General features: G+C 29.7%; 5 protein-coding genes across 5 annotated transcripts; 4 read left to right on the top strand and 1 right to left on the bottom strand.

Annotated features, from left to right (window-relative positions):
* Positions 1-539: 539 nt before the first annotated feature.
* Positions 540-1901, bottom strand: GO595_006568 (serpin family protein; the record flags this gene model as incomplete). Its single annotated transcript, XM_067919935.1, has 1 exon — positions 540-1901. The coding sequence occupies one exon, from the start codon at positions 1899-1901 to the stop codon at positions 540-542; it is 1362 nt and encodes a 453-aa protein (XP_067773446.1).
* Positions 1902-2806: 905 nt separating this feature from the next.
* GO595_006567 (Profilin A) lies at positions 2807-3181 on the top strand (the record flags this gene model as incomplete). Its single annotated transcript, XM_067919934.1, has 1 exon — positions 2807-3181. One exon carries the CDS (start codon positions 2807-2809, stop codon positions 3179-3181), a length of 375 nt encoding a protein of 124 aa, XP_067773445.1.
* A 458-nt stretch (positions 3182-3639) lies between these two features.
* On the top strand, positions 3640-5154 carry GO595_006566 (CLPTM1-like membrane protein cnrB; the record flags this gene model as incomplete). The annotated part of the gene is made up of 1 exon (XM_067919933.1): positions 3640-5154. The coding sequence occupies one exon, from the start codon at positions 3640-3642 to the stop codon at positions 5152-5154; it is 1515 nt and encodes a 504-aa protein (XP_067773444.1).
* Positions 5155-6202: 1048 nt separating this feature from the next.
* On the top strand, positions 6203-7228 carry GO595_006565 (CAMK family protein kinase; the record flags this gene model as incomplete). Its single annotated transcript, XM_067919932.1, has 1 exon — positions 6203-7228. The coding sequence occupies one exon, from the start codon at positions 6203-6205 to the stop codon at positions 7226-7228; it is 1026 nt and encodes a 341-aa protein (XP_067773443.1).
* Positions 7229-14795: 7567 nt separating this feature from the next.
* GO595_006564 (inositol hexakisphosphate kinase 3) lies at positions 14796-15686 on the top strand (the record flags this gene model as incomplete). Its single annotated transcript, XM_067919931.1, has 1 exon — positions 14796-15686. One exon carries the CDS (start codon positions 14796-14798, stop codon positions 15684-15686), a length of 891 nt encoding a protein of 296 aa, XP_067773442.1.
* Between the last annotated feature and the right edge of the window lie 571 nt (positions 15687-16257).

The raw sequence follows: 16257 nt of genomic DNA, 5'->3' as shown, positions 1-16257 counted from the left end.
TATTTTTATTTGTTTTTTATTTCATGAGGTTTTTATATATATTTGATGATAATTTCTAAAATAAACACCTAACGTGAACAGTGATCATTATGTGTTATATACATTTTATGGATTAATGCCTAAAAAAATAAAAGTGAAGAATTAGCTAATTTTTTTCAAATATCTTGTAAATAATAAACATAAAAATCATTTTTCCTTTTTAAAATTTAATAAAAAATACAAAAAATTAAATACATTTGTAAAGTGGAAAACAAAAAAGTAAAATCACAATTTTTTGGAATTGTATATAGTACGTGAATCTTTTATAAGATAACTTTATTTACAAAACCTAAATGAAAATGTTAATCTATTCAGAATTACAAAATTACATAAGAAGAAGATTTATGATCACTTCTTGAAATATTTCCGAAATGATTTTGAGATAAACCAAACAATGAAATCACCGCTTTATAAAATCTATTCTTTTAATAAATAAAAATTATATAGTTAAACTTGCCGAATTTATGTCAAATTAAATAAAATGATATGAATAAAAATGTTTATAAATCATTTACTTGACCAGCGAACAAAATCATTTTTGAATCTTCATGAATAATAAAGAAATGAAAAGGCTTATCGACGACCACATTATAAATTTTTTGTTTTGCTTTTGGGAATGCGATACACACAGTTCCAGCTGCAGCCACTGCACCTTTTTCATTCACATCAATTTTCGCGCATTGCAAAACTTCGTTTAAATATGAATTTCCAGGCAAACAAATCTCATTTTTAATTCTCAAATTATTCAACTCATTATCAAATTTGTAAAAAGAATTGACCGAAAATTTTGGCATTTCCAGTCTTACTTTACCCGAATGCAAACTATCAACAGCTACACAAAACGAACGTGAATTAAACAAAGGAAAATCAGTCATACAAACAAACATAGCATAACCATTTTTAAATGGAATAAAAACAGATTTTTCATCACTTGAAGCTTGAATTCCCGAAGTTGAGTTTATTCTCATCATTGGCGGCGTTGAATCTCGAGTTTTACCATGGAACACTACAGTTTTGTTCATACTTTCGAATGGTTTTTCCCATTCGCCTTCGAAATAAGAAGCATTAATTGCAAGTAATGATGTGTCTGGATCAAGTTCATCATGAAGAATTGCAGGAATTGATCCATGCGTCTTCTCTTTAATGTATCCATTGATCTCATCCATAGATCCTGGAATAGTAAATGGGTGAATTGAACCATACTCTTCAATAATGTCGATAAATCTTTCGGGAAAATTTATGGTAGAATTGTACCAGAGGGAATCAGCGGAGGTAAAGATTTCATCATTGAGTTGAGTCGATGGATGTTTGCCGATGTACTTGAGATAAAGAAATGTTTCTTCGCGGATGTCTTGTGGAGCAAGCATGGCAACAAGTTGAAGGGTGTGACTAAAAGAATATGGAGAAAAAACAAAACTTGGCTTGTCGAATAGATGAGGCATTTCTTGAATAAATGAAAAATAATATTGATTGACTGATTCTTCAAATAAAGCAACTGGATAACGTTTGAGTTTCTTTTGCTTTTTTTCTTTCTTACATTTCTTCGTAAATGTATTTGATATAGGAACTTCTTTTTCTTGATGTGCTGAAGCGGGAGTTTTTGTTGAAATGTTATCAGAAAGAATAAAAATTTTTGTTTCGAGTTTATCTTCATGTGTAGAGACTTTTGGTTCAGTACGGAGAGTTTGGAATAAATTTGATGCGAACCTTTGAGCTTCTTCTGAACTACCAATTTCTTCAATATCTATAAGGAAAGGACTGGCGATTTGGATAAAATCCTCAACATTTTCTGAGTATTCAATAGCTTCTTTAAGATAGCTGACTATTGAGTCATCTTGAATAAGTTTAAAAAGTGGTTCCATTTTCGAACACACTTAATAAAAAGCAGATCGACACTGAAGACAAATATGGTCACACAGAAATAGTTTACAGAATTCTTGAACAAGAAGGAATAGATATCAAAGAATAAGGTCTATATTTGTTTTATTTATTATTCATTTTATTAATTTCCTCAAAATAATATTATTGGAAATCATTGAGAACACTTCTTTGAGTTATCTATCATAATCCATATATATCATTAATATAACAGAAGATTAAAGGCTTTTGGTCAAACCAGAACATGCTATCGAGAAAATATACAAATTTTAATGTCTAATTTAAATGTTTAGAAAACTTTTCGTACCATAAGAAATGCTCGTTAAACCATTACTTCAAAATATGGATGATTGTTTGATGGATTATCCTTGAATTAATTAGAATTTTAATTTCATTAATTGTTACATGATTTTGAAGAGTAACGTAAACACTTTGAGGGAAACAATAACCAAAATATGAAAAATATCTGAAATTTGAAATAATTAATAATATTACATTGGAGAAAAAAAAATTTGCTAGCGTTGCACATAAAAACGCTTTTTTTCCGATCATAAACTTGATTACCTCAGGCTGAAAGTACTAGTTTACTTAAAATAAATAAATATGAAATTTTGTTTTCTGGAAAAAACCATTTATAAATGAATTTGCTTTTTCCTTCGATTGTAGAAAGCTTTTTTCTTTTACAGTTCATAAAATTAACTGTATAGCATTTGATTTTTATGATTTGTTGATCAGTTGAAAGGTGAAATGACATTCGGTTGCTATGAGTGGTCACCTAACATCCACATTGAAAAAGTAAAATAACTCCAAAATGGACAGAAAAAGAGACAATATAATTATTTGAAATTTGAGTAGGCAAAACCAGTCGCTTTTCACTTCACATTTAATCATGTCTGGTTGGAACGCTTATCTTGCTGATGTCAAGGATATCGCAGCTGGCTGCGCCATCATCTCCCTCCAAGGTGCTCTCTGTGGCAAAGAAGGCAAGTGGGAAGCCAAACAAGCCGAAATGCAAAACTATGCTGCTTGCCTCAACAACATCGCTTCTGCTCAATCAAAGGGAATCACATACAATGGCAAGAAGTACATCGTTGTTCGTGCTGTCGATGATTCAATCCTCGCTCAACTCGGAAAGGAAGCTCTTGTTCTCCAAAAGGCTAAGACCGTTCTCGTTGCTGCCAAGTGCGTTGATGGTCAAGTCCCAGCTAACGCTGCTGCCGGAGTTTCCAAGTGCGTTGCTAAATTAATGGCTGCAAACTGCTAAATAAACAACAACATCTTGAGAACTTAATTTTCTTCTTCAACAAACCCATTTAAAGCTTCTAAGCGAGTTTTCCAGACTTTTTACTTTTTTTGATAATTGCAATTTCAAAAAAATTTCTTTTTTCATACATAATTCAATTCAAGTTCTTCCTCAGACATGTTTTCGAGCTTTAACTCTCTTCTAGTTGGACAATTTTACCGAATTTTCTAATTTCTAATTATAATGAAAAAAACATCAAAAGTACAAATCAATCTTTCAACACCACTTCGTCAAAGGATAAAGCTAAATAAAGACATAAGAATGCATGATAATGGAGATAGAATGTTCTCATGTCCATTTATAAACGGTCATCTTGCAAGATGATGATCTTCAGGATCTTCAGAAGTCGGAATATCTTTTTATTTTTCTTTGGAACCATTTTGTTTTCATTTGTAATAGGACCTGAGTTGACGTGGCTAATGCGTGATAAAAGATATGACTGTAAAAACATTCTCAAATTCAATGAGTCTTTATCAATGGCTCTTTATATTGGAATTGATAAAAATAAAACAGGAACTGTACGTTCAATAGGTGATCCAATTTGGTCTCAAAAAGAAGTCTTTTACCGAAAAAAGAAATATTTTTTAAATCAGACATTTCGGATCCCTATAACTGAAGATATTTCGCAAAACACGTCTGATGTATATCTTATTTTTACAGCAAAACAAAACAATTGTGAACCACAAAAATGTATCCAGCTCCGTACCAATTCAAAAGTAATTCATTGGTACATTCCAAAACCAGACACGCGTCACAAACTCCTTGAGTCATCCACACCCACTCCAATTCCAAAGCCAGTTCCATTCATTTTTAGAACTTCTCGTTTTGATCTTGTTGTTGAAACTGAAGATTATAACACACAAGCGATGATGCCGATGATTGCACCACACGTACGTTTTAATCGTGCAAGACATACCTTTTCACCAGCCTTCAAACCAGACACATTTTTTGATATCCCAACAGAAAGAAGACGTTTAAATTTAACGTCCTCCGACTTTCCAATTAACGTTCAACTTAACCTTAGAGGGAGATTTGTTTGGTATATCAAAGAATATGTAACCTTTATTGAGTCAATGAATGAATTTATCAAAGATCAGTTTGATGAAATGAAACGTATCTTTATTGAAACAAATCCAGCTCTTTTATGGACAACTGGAATTGCCTCATTTCTCAAATTTATATTCCAAGTTCTTGCTTTTGAGCGAGACCTTGAGTTTTGGCAACGTAAGGAATCTCTTAGAGGAGTATCTTTATCGACCATTGTTATTCAATTTATTGGTCAACTTATTCTCTTCCTTAACCTCCTCGAGAGCAACAGAATACCGCTTTACATCAAAGCCATTGACTTTGCTAATCTCATTATGCAAGTATGGAAGATTTTCCGTCTTGCAAAATTATCACGACGTTTTCCATTTTTCAAAGTCCGAAGAGAATATCGCGGCGAAACCAATGAAGCTGATTCAGCTGGTATGCGTATTCTTTACATTCTTCTTACACCATTAGTCATTGGATATTCAATATATCAATTACGACATGGAAAGTTTAGAAGTTTTCGTACATATATAATACATTGTGCCTCAGGCGCAGTCTATTCGTTTGGGTTTTTAATGATGTTACCGCAGCTCTATGTCAACTATAAACTCAAAACAGTTGCCGGAATGAGCAAATCGGCGCTTGTTTATAAGTTCATATCGACATTCATTGACGATCTGTACACATTTGTCTCTAAGATGCCTCTTATGTACAAGATCGCATGCTTTAGAGATGACGTTGTGTTCGTTGTTTGGGTAATACAGTGCTGCATATATCCAGTGGACCCAACGAGGCCAAACGAGTACGGGCTGTTGGAGAAGAATCCGCAAGAAAAGGAAGAAAAAGAGGAAAAGAATGAAAAGAACGATAACGATAATAATAATAAAGTCAAAACAGATTAACAAAAGAAATTTGCTGTTTGTTAATTATGAAACAAAAATATTGACTTGATCGATTGATATAAAAAATATATAATGTATAATTTTTTTCGTGTTGTTTCACTTTTATTGCAGAGTTACATATTAGGATTATTTGATTATTTTTAACTGGAAGTATTTTTTATTTGATTTGATAAATTGATTCTTTGCAAATTTTAGACTAAAGATAGAACTTAGGTGACATACTTTGATTCAGTAGAGGACAAATATTCGATGAATAACAATCTTGCTTGGGATAGGATGATGAACTCACAATCGACGCTGTTGGCGAAGATTTCAATGAATATCGTTTACCAGAAAAAGCGTCATCGTCATGTGGAATTTGTTCGGATTTTGAAAGGAAAATCACTTTTTGAACCAAATTTATTGTTTTGCCACGAAAGTACACTTCTCCAAAAATTGAAAGTTTTGGGCGACCGTTTGACACAGTGTTGTAAACGAACCGTCAAAATATGTCCTCCATTCAATTTTCAATTGTAGATGCCTTGTTTCGATTGTCATAAAATCATCTGAAAAATTGCAAAATGATCTCATCTTTCTGCGATATCGTTGTAAATATGTTCTCTTCAAAAAACACGAAAATCCAGAAGCACTACAATAAGTAATATTAGAGATATGATATTATCATAGGAGCAAACCACGAATTCTCTGAAGTTTACTGATATCTTCATCATGAATTATTCCATATATCAATAATAATATTTACGAAAATAATAAAAAAGATCAACTAAGTTTATTAACTAGAAATTAAAAATTTAATGTATAGTAAAAATAATTTGTGAAAAAATTGATTGTATTTCTTCTATTGACATGTTATCAGTTTACGACATTATTGTTGTTTAATTTATTGTTCAAACTTTTTCACAGAAAACTAAGAAAAAACGTTCTGTTTCTCAAAATGTTATAATTTTACAACAAATTCCGTTTTCAATAGACAGACCGGAAAATTTAATCATTATTTCTATATGTTTGAAAGAGCTATTGAAATCCTAAAAAAAGTTGACCCTGTCATATGATTTTTGATCCTTCCCCACAACTCGACATAAAAGAAACTGAAGAGCTTTTTCCTGAACACAGTTACTACAATGCGAAGTTCTTAGGGAAGGGAGGATGCGGAAGCGTTTTTATCGTACGTTCTTCTCAATATAATCAAGATTTCTGCATCAAAAGAATCCAAATCCATAAAGGAAACTATGATGGCTATGCAGAAAATGAAGCAACAGCACTTATTAGATTATGTCATCCAAACATAATTTCAATGTATGAATTCTTTTTTGATCGTACCCTTTCATTTTTATACATTGTTTTAGAATATTGCCGCGGCGGGTCCCTTAAAGACTTAATTGAGAGGAAAGGCCCGATTAAACCCCCATTATTATATTCATATTGTTATCAAATTTTAAACGCTCTCTTACATTGCCATGAACAAAACATAGCTCACCGAGACATAAAGCCGTCCAATATTCTTTTAGATAACTATGGGAGAATCAAACTTGCCGACTTTGGACTCAGCAAAATGCTCAAGAAAGGTGAACTTATCAACAGCTTTAGCGGCTCTCGTCAGCACATGGCTCCAGAAGTCATTCTTCGAAAAAATGTTGATCCATTTCTTGCAGATATTTGGTCTCTTGGGACAACCTTTTATGCGATCGCATTTGGTTATCTTCCGTGGGGCGAATGTACTGAGGAAGACATGGATATGGCCATCAGTTTAGGGATGCTTACATTCCCAACTCACGCAGATCGCGATTTCTGTAATTTAATACGTTCAATGGTTGTTGTAAATCCAGCAAAGAGAGAGCCACTACAGAATCTTGTTAATTCGCCATTGTTTGACAAAATCCAGAAACATAATTTCACTTCTATGAGCCCTGCATCCGGTGGTGTGTCTCAAGCGCCACAGATAAAGAAGCCTTCTCACGTTCCTGCGTCGTTTTCATACAATCGAATTATATCGAATCGACGAGGAACAAAAGCTTGTGTATTAAATAACCAACAGAACAGACTAAAGTCCAAAATGCAACACACGTTTGCATAATTACAACGTTTTTTATAGACGCTGATTTCCACGTCCAAATGATGATGTAATAATAGAAAAGGTAGTAAATACCTTTGGATTGTTTGGATTGTTGAGTAAATTGTAGATGTCTTTCGAATATTTATTTTTCTTGAAATGTTTTGGATTTGTCCAAACCATTTGTAAATTGCATTGTTTGCAGAACCGCATTTTGTAAAGCATAGAATTTACACGGTTTTACTTGATATTCAATGCTAACAATTTTGTGAATGTTTTTCAAATAGCCCAACGGTTGATACCAAGAAAAAATTATCGTATGAAAGATATTAACGTTCTTATTGAATTCTCAAAATTTGTGTCAAACCGACAATAATGGACGTTCAGTGTTTTTCTGTCAGCGGTTATTGTTGTGATCTTTTGAAATTTTCGACAAAAGGCCGTTGCAACGGAAGAAAAAAATAAGATCTGTTAAAATCTCTCTTTTATCATTTGGAAAAGTGAATTTGTAGAGACAGAACAAAAGCTATGGATGCTGTTAATATGAAAGGATTTAATTCACTTTTAATAGAGATCTGAGTGATAATATCAAGAACAAACAGCGCAACAATAAGAGTATATTTTATTTGTGTGTTTTTATTCAAAATAATAATGAGTAAAAAATGAACATGATGCAAACAGTGGTTTTTGTTGCACTTTCAAAGATGAACAATAGCTTAATATCTTATTGTCTTTTTTATTGTACGTTGCTTATATATTTTATTTGGATGATGATCTTAGTGAATATTACTTCAAAAAATCATCAACAAATTTACTCAAATTGGGATGCACCCTTTTCAAAAAATTAATATGTTGTACGAAATGTAGCTACGTGTAAATAATTGTTAAAATTTCTTTGAAATTTCTTTAAAGCAATAAATTTCTTTGAAATTTAGCTACAGGCAAATTGGTTCTATCGTTTATTGCATAAAAAGTATCCAGAGGATTAATTAATTTATTATAATTCAAAGTATTTATAAAATTTAAGACATTTTAAATTTAATTATTTAGTATAATAAAACTTTAAGTTTATTCATAACTTAAATCAAAATTTTTTAGTTTAATTTTTCTCATGGCAGATAATATCGATATAAACATCAATTACGAAAATCAAAATGCACAACAGCAATATTACCAGAATTATGATCAAAATCAAGCAAATCATTATTATTATGAATATGATCCATATAATATTGAGTATCAACATATTCAATTTGATCAATGGCATCAAATACCTGTTGATCAATCTCAATATTCACAATATTGGTATGATCCAACACAGTTTGAGCCTGAACAATTTTCTAATAACACAAAGAAAGAAAAGCGTTGCAATGATATTTTTTGGGCTTTTCTATTTCTTATTAATCTTATCGCTACAATTACATTATTTGTAATCATATATAAAAAATATAAACTTCATTATACACAATCATCTTTAATAGATTTTCACGTACAGAAAATAGAAAATTTCATTAAATTTTTTTGTTTTGATGCACTTATTGCATTCGGATTAAATCTTTTTCATTTTCTTTATGCAACATTTTTACCTCGCTTTTATATGAAGTTAAGTTTATTACTTAATGTTATTATTGCAATAGGAATTTCTGTCTGGCACTTTAAAGTATTTCATCTTCAATATTTATTTGTTTACCCTGTACTATATGCAATTGTAGTTTTTATTGCATTCATATGTATCAGACTTTTTATTAAATTCTCAATAGATATAATGGAACTTTCATCAACTATTATTCGAAAATATCCATCAATTATTGTTTTCATATTTATATATTCTTTAGTTTTAATGGCAACAACAGCATTTTTTGATTTTCTTTTTGCATTCATTCATTTTGTAGACTCAAAGTTTTGGGATATTTTTGTGTTTTTCTCTTTCTTCTGGGTTACAAAAACAATGGGATACATTGTATATATGTCAATCTCTGGTTTAACTGCCTCGTGGTATTTCTTAAAAGGAACAGAATATTTCCCAAAGTATCCACTCCTCGGATCATTAAAACGATCTTTTACAACATCATTTGGAAGTATAGCGTTTGCAGGACTTTTACTTACTGTTTTGAATTATCTTAATAGTCTTCTTAAATACTTTGGTCGCGCATGTTGTTTTATTCCATGTATTTATTGTTGTTGCGAATATTTAAGATCATGTTTGAAGAAAATGGTTTCAGCTATTACCAAATTGTCATTAACTTATTGCGCTATTTATGGAGTACCTTTTATGGAAGGATGTCGACGTTGGACAGAACTCTCATGCCGTAAGTTTTCCGATGTTTTAGTTCATGATGGATGTATTACTGCAACAATCACATTAAATGAAATATTTTATGTGATGATAGCAGGTCTTCTTGGATCATTTATTGCTCCTCGTGGATTTGAAATTATCTCGTTTATTTGGGCGGCTAATTTTACTTATTCTTTGTTTGTCATCTTGATAAAACCAACAGAAGCAGTTTTCGATACCATAATCGTTTGTTTTATTGAAGAGCCTAGTAAATTAAGCCAAATTTCAAATAGGCTTTATGAAAGGTTTTGTGATCAATATCATAAAAGAATCGAAAAGTTTAAAAAACGTAATGAAAAATCGACTTAATAAATTAAAGAATTTAAATTGTCTTTATTTGAAATATTGCTCATTTAAATGATTGTATAAAATATTTTTCAAAGCCAAAGTTAAAATGTTTTCATGTTGAAAATTAATGACTTTAATTTGTGCAGATAGTATACTTAAATATTTAACATCTATTCTAAGTTTATCTCGAAATATGAGAGATTTCTTAATTATTATTATTAATTTTGCACTATGAAGAATTCTTCATAATATGAAGCATTATTTTAAATATTTTTTAGTTATTATTAGTAATTTGTCAAATTGGATAGAAACTGCTATGATAAACCAGTAGGCATACATATAAAAATGAGGGGAAATTGTGTTAACGTCGTCCTAAATAAAATCAGTGAAAGATAGAAAAAATGGATCCATTACAGAAAAAATTCTCGAGAGTTGTAAGAAAAAATGGGCAACGACCAGATATATTATGAAAAAGTTGGAAATTGAGAAATTTACACAAGAAAAGTAACGTTTTTCATACTTTAACACAGATTATTGATCATACCAGGAACTGGGGATAGTTTGGAGGGTATTTCACCTGAATAAGTTTGGCACGCAATAAATTTAATAATAATTCATTTTTGCGTTTCTTTTTTAATAGAATTTTATCTGATAAAATTAAAAATGGATAATTTTCATGCTATAAGAATAAAAGAAAATCAGATCCTTAAAAAATAAAGCATTTATGTTTGTTCTCAAGTAATAATTGAAATATTTCTGTGTTATGACTAAAAAATGAATACGTAGCTGCTGACATAAATAATGAGAATAAATTCCAAATACTATTTTGAAATTTTATATTGGACGAATAAATATAGGGGGTGGAAAAAGTCTTTGCGCGAGCTTTTTTTTATGTAATGAAGTTATTTAATAAGAAATTGAAATATATTATTAAATAGTACATGTTCTAAATGAATTATTTTTTAAAATAAAACTAAGGCATTTTATTTACTAGTTCAAAAAAAATTCATACAAGAAAAGTGGATTGTCAGAAAAAACGTTAAACATTTTCAATGAATGAAACTCAGGTTGAAATCCGCGCAGTTATCAACTTCCTTTGGAAGAAAGGATTAGATAATTCTATCATATATAGTGAGTTGCTTGATGTATATAAAAAATGATGCACCCGCATTAAGAACTATTCAAGATAGAACAAAAAAAGTTACGAGAAGGAACATGTACGATTTTTGATCTTCCCAGAAAAGGGAAGACCAGAAAGAACCGATTTAGAGCCAAAAATCAGAAATTTTTTTAACGTCAAACCCTTATGCAAGTACCAAAAAAAATTGCTAAAATTACAAATGCTGATATAAAAACTGTGAAAAAATATTTTTAATAAACAAATTACAAATGAGGAAGGTAAATTTCAAATGGGTACCACATTTACTTACTGAAGAAATTAAGGCAAAAAGGGTGCATATTGCAAAGGAATTATTAGAATTTTTAACAACTGCAAACGAGCGAAAGATAAGGATGATTCTTACACAAGATGAAACATGGGTATACTTTGTAAACCCTAGAAATACAATGTGGTTTGAATCGAGGCAGCCTTGTCCGCAAAAAGTCAAACAAACTATCGGAGCGAAAAAAGCAATGATATCTGTTATTTGGGGAATAACAGGTATTAAATCAATTACAATGCTTCCGCTCGATAGAAAATTTAATAGGGAGTTTTTTGCGGAAGTTGTTCTTGTAGATTTAGCTCAAAAAATCAAAACAAAAGGATACTTTTTACATTTAGATAATGCAAGACCACATTTGGTTGCTCAAAAATTCAATGATTTAGGCATAAAAAGACTTGATCATCCTCCGTACTCACCGGATCTAGCTCCTTCGGACTTTTTTTTTTTTTTTTATGTTAAAAAGTTACTAGAAGGATGTGAATTTCGGGATGAAAATGAACTTTTGGAAAAAAGTGACTGAATTGCTATACAATATACCAAAAGATATATTTAAATCCGTGTATAATGAATGGATGAACCGACTTTTCATGGTAATTGAAAACCAAGGGGAGTACATTAATTAGCAATAATTAAAAAAATATTTACTTAATTATTTTGAATAAAAAAATTCGCACGCAAAGACTTTTTCCACCCCCTATACAAAGTTAAAATCAAAAATATTTTTATAATTAACATCAATTCCTTTTTGTTTAAGAAGTAGTTTAACTATTTCTGCATGCCCATTGTAAGATGCCCACATAAGTGCTGTATTAAATAATTTAAATAATTTCCAAATATTATTTTGAAATGCCAAATCACCAATAAATAATAATTAAAACAAATAAATATCTTTAGCATTGATATCTATTCCTTCTTGTTCAAGAAGTAATTTAACTATTTCTATATGACCATATCTAGATGCTAATACAAGTGCTGTACCAAATAATCTAAATTATTTCCGAATATTATTTTGAAATATAAAATTATTAAAATAAATTTCAAATAAAACAAATAAATATTTTTCGCATTAATATCAATTCCTTCTTGTTCAAGAAGTAATTTAACTATTTCTGTGTGGCCATTTTCATAAGAGCTGTTTCATATATTCTAAGTAATTTTCATTATTTTAGATAAATTTCAAATATTATTTTGGAATTTTAAAATGCAAAATTATATTTTATGTCAAATGATCAAATATCTTTGGCATTAATCTCTATTCCTTTTTGTTCAAGAAGTATTTTAACTATTTCTGTGTGGCCATTTTCAGATGCATACATAATTACTATCATAAATAATGTGAATAATTTCCAAATAATATATTGAAATTTCGATTTATTCAAATAAATATTTTTAACATTGACTTCAATTTCTTTTTGTGTTAAAATATATTTAACAAGTTCAATGTTACACGATCTTGATGAATAAACTAATATATTTTTAGGAATTTGTTTATTTTTTAAGAAATATTTAACAAGAAAAATGTTTCCAATTCTTGCAGATTCATTAATTAACAATATTATTATTAATTTTCATTCCATTTTCTAGTAAATATATATAAATTTCAAAATTATTATGTAAAATACATTTTTTCCCTAATTCTTCTAAACTATGAATTTTGTTTGATTTATTCTCATAAAGATATTTAAAAATATCATTCCGATGAAATTGGATTGCAGTTTCATATGCATATTCAAATGTCGAATGATTTTGTTCACATAAATGAATGATTTCAATGTTCCCACTTGCAACTGCATACTTACCTGTGTTATTTACATTTGCATTATTCATAAGTAAATATTTAAAGCATTTAACTGAAGAAAAATATGCTGCATAATCAATTAATGTAACATCCCATTTGTTAATAAATGAACATCTTTCATAAAGTGATGGTTCAATTTCTTGGTTATAATCAAAATTTGTTTGTGATGATATTTCTTGAAGTTCTTCTATTTTATCATTCCGAATTATTTTCGCAATTTCATTCGGATTGTGTCCTTCTTTGATTAATTTCTTATGAAGTTCCCAATTATTATTTTCTAGTTCTTCAAAATTAACATTTTCGTGACAAAACCAATTTTTAAATTTACTTAATTCTTCTTGATTTAAATGCACGAAAAATGGAATGTCTTTTGGAATGTTTTATGGTTCAAGTAAATTATGCTCAATCATACAATTAAGAAAATAATATGATTCTTGTGTATTTTCTTTAAGAAGGTAATGAGAAAATACATCAATTATTTTTGAAGTGGTTTTATAATTTTCCTCTTTTTTTTTCGATTTCCTGTAATAATTTCAAATACATATTCATATCAAGATCATTATTTCTAATAAAAAATGATGCGCATATCATACGACTTACAATTAAGTGATAAGATAATGGATGATTTTCGCAAAAATTGTTGTTTATATAATCTACTGTTTGAGCAAAATTATTTATGTTTAAGCAAAATATTATATTTTTGAATGTGTTTAATGTTTCTAATTCGTTTTGAGATTTTTGATTTATTTCGTTTATTTGCTCTTCTTTGTGCATCTTGGTTATATGTATATCATACTGTCATTATTTATATTGAAATATTTTTCAGTTTCATACATAGAAAAAGTCGATTAAGACATTACAAATCAAAATTCTCTTATATACATATTTGTATTTTTCATAATATATAAAGTGTGTTATTTGTTTTGTAGCATTAAGATTTGTTTATCATGGAATAAAATAAAAGAAATATAATTTTTTTCTATTAAAATATTCAATCGAAATTTAATGGTAAATTACCATTTCAACATCTGTTTACTCCACAACACCCACAATTAACGAAGAATATTTGCCTAGTTCTGATATAGTTAAGCCTAGATAAAATCATTATATATCTTTTTGAAAACAAAATTACCTTTTTCTAATTGATCATGTGGAAGAAACCTTCCTCAACAAAATCAAACTGCACAAAAATAAAAAAAAAAGATATTCTCGACTTGATGAAGAAATTGTGAAGAATATGGAAATTTTATTAATTAATAAAAAATTGGTTTTTTAACTAACAATGTCGCAAAAGATGTGAATTCCTTGTTGATTTCTTTTTCCAAAATAATCAAATTCCATCACATTTAAATGAGCTTTCAAAATGTATGGTATTTTAGCTTAAATTTAGATGAAACTTAATAATTTCTATCTGATAGGACTTATTATTTATATATACTGTATTCGTTCTTGGAGTTAAAATTACTAAATATCTTATTATGTATTTCATAGGCTTTTAAAATCATCGAAATTTATTTCGAATTGGCTGTGAGCCAAGGTTTATCATTATCATTAAATTGATAACAACCATTTTTATCGTCACAGCTTTTTGTGCATTTACATCCTGTTTAAAAAAGGATTTGAAAACCGCTGAATTGAGGGACTTTGTTGGTCTTATTCCTAACAATTTTCCTAAGTTTTTTTTCATTTGAGAAGGTCCAAAAGTGGCACATGACCAAACCCATCCACATGGAACAAGGGCCCAACGAATTTACCTTTCATATAGACGGACGACCAGGATGTCTTCAACGCGGAAGAATATTTGGTCACGACAATAGTATCTATCCATTTGAGGAAGGCTATATTGCAAAAAAAGCAACACCTAATGAGCTTCGTTTTTATCGCTATTATAAAGGAAACCTTACTGAATTCTTTCCAAATTCACTTTTACCAGAAATTCTTGGCATTGTATATTTCGAAAAGCCAATAAGTGAATTTTATGCTCACGAAGAGGTTAAAATCGATGCATACCCTGACTTAAATTTACACGAAACTAATCACATTCCATATTTAGTACAAAAAGATGTAGCTGCCGGATTTACACAACCAGCGATACTTGATCTTAAAGTCGGAACACGAACATGGAGAATTGGCGCAAGCAAGAAAAAAGCAGCACGAAGGACAGCCAAGAATCTCAGAGGACCGAACGGAATCACCAAATTCAGAGTTCGAGGTGCAATTTGGTACAGCAATAATCCCGAGAAATGGAACAAAGAAGACCATCTTTCATATGTCGGACGTGATTTTTCCACAAAATGTTCATTAGAAGAACTTAAAGAATTTTTATCTGATTTCTTTAAGCATCGGAATGAGTTACAATTTGTAATTAAGAAGTTAAACAAGCTTGAAGAAGGGCTTAAGAGGCTTCACGAAAGAAACATACGCTTTTATTCTTCTTCCGTTTTAATCGTTTATGATGAAAAGAATCCTGAAAAAGTAGACTGCAGATTATTGGACTTCGAAAAGTCTTACTTAGACTTTACAAAGGCTGCAGATGAATTTGGTGAGTCATATGAGTCTTGTGACGATGAAATAGTTTCTGCAGTTGCAAATCTGAAAGATATATTAAAAAATATTTAAGTTGAAAAAGTTTTAAAATGTGTATGAATTCTATTGCCTGTGTATCAGCAAGTAATAAAATTGGATGTTTTTAATTAATTTGTTGTTAAGTGCATTTCATTATTATCAATAACCAATTTTTTTCTCTTTACTTTGTCTATAAAAAATATTTTTTTATGTCAAATAAACAAAGTCGAGAAGCCCTTGCTAAAGCTTAGGTTTGAGGACAAAAAACAAGCAATTGATGGCGACCGTTAAAAATCAAACAAGATTTTGACAATGTCTGTTCAAATGAACATTCCTGAATCACTAATACTTGCTTACAAAGAAGGCAATTCAGAATTACTTAATGAAATTCATAGAGTGACAAGAATCATGGCATCTAGGGATGGTGTACAGTTGGCATCGCAATTTATAAACTTGATTTTAGATGAAAAAACAGATTTAAATTCTAAAAAATTATTACTATACACAATTTATAGACACAAATTACAGCTAAACACAGAAGCAATTCATTTGTTAATTCCATTTTTGAATGGTCAAATTGATGATCTTGTTATTCCAGTTTCCTATATTTTAGGCGAATCCATAA

This window comes from Histomonas meleagridis (genome assembly GCF_020186115.1).
Source record: "Histomonas meleagridis strain 2922-C6/04-10x chromosome Unknown contig_44, whole genome shotgun sequence".
NCBI lineage: Eukaryota > Parabasalia > Tritrichomonadida > Dientamoebidae > Histomonas > Histomonas meleagridis.
This window is presented reverse-complemented; position numbering and strand designations above follow the sequence as displayed.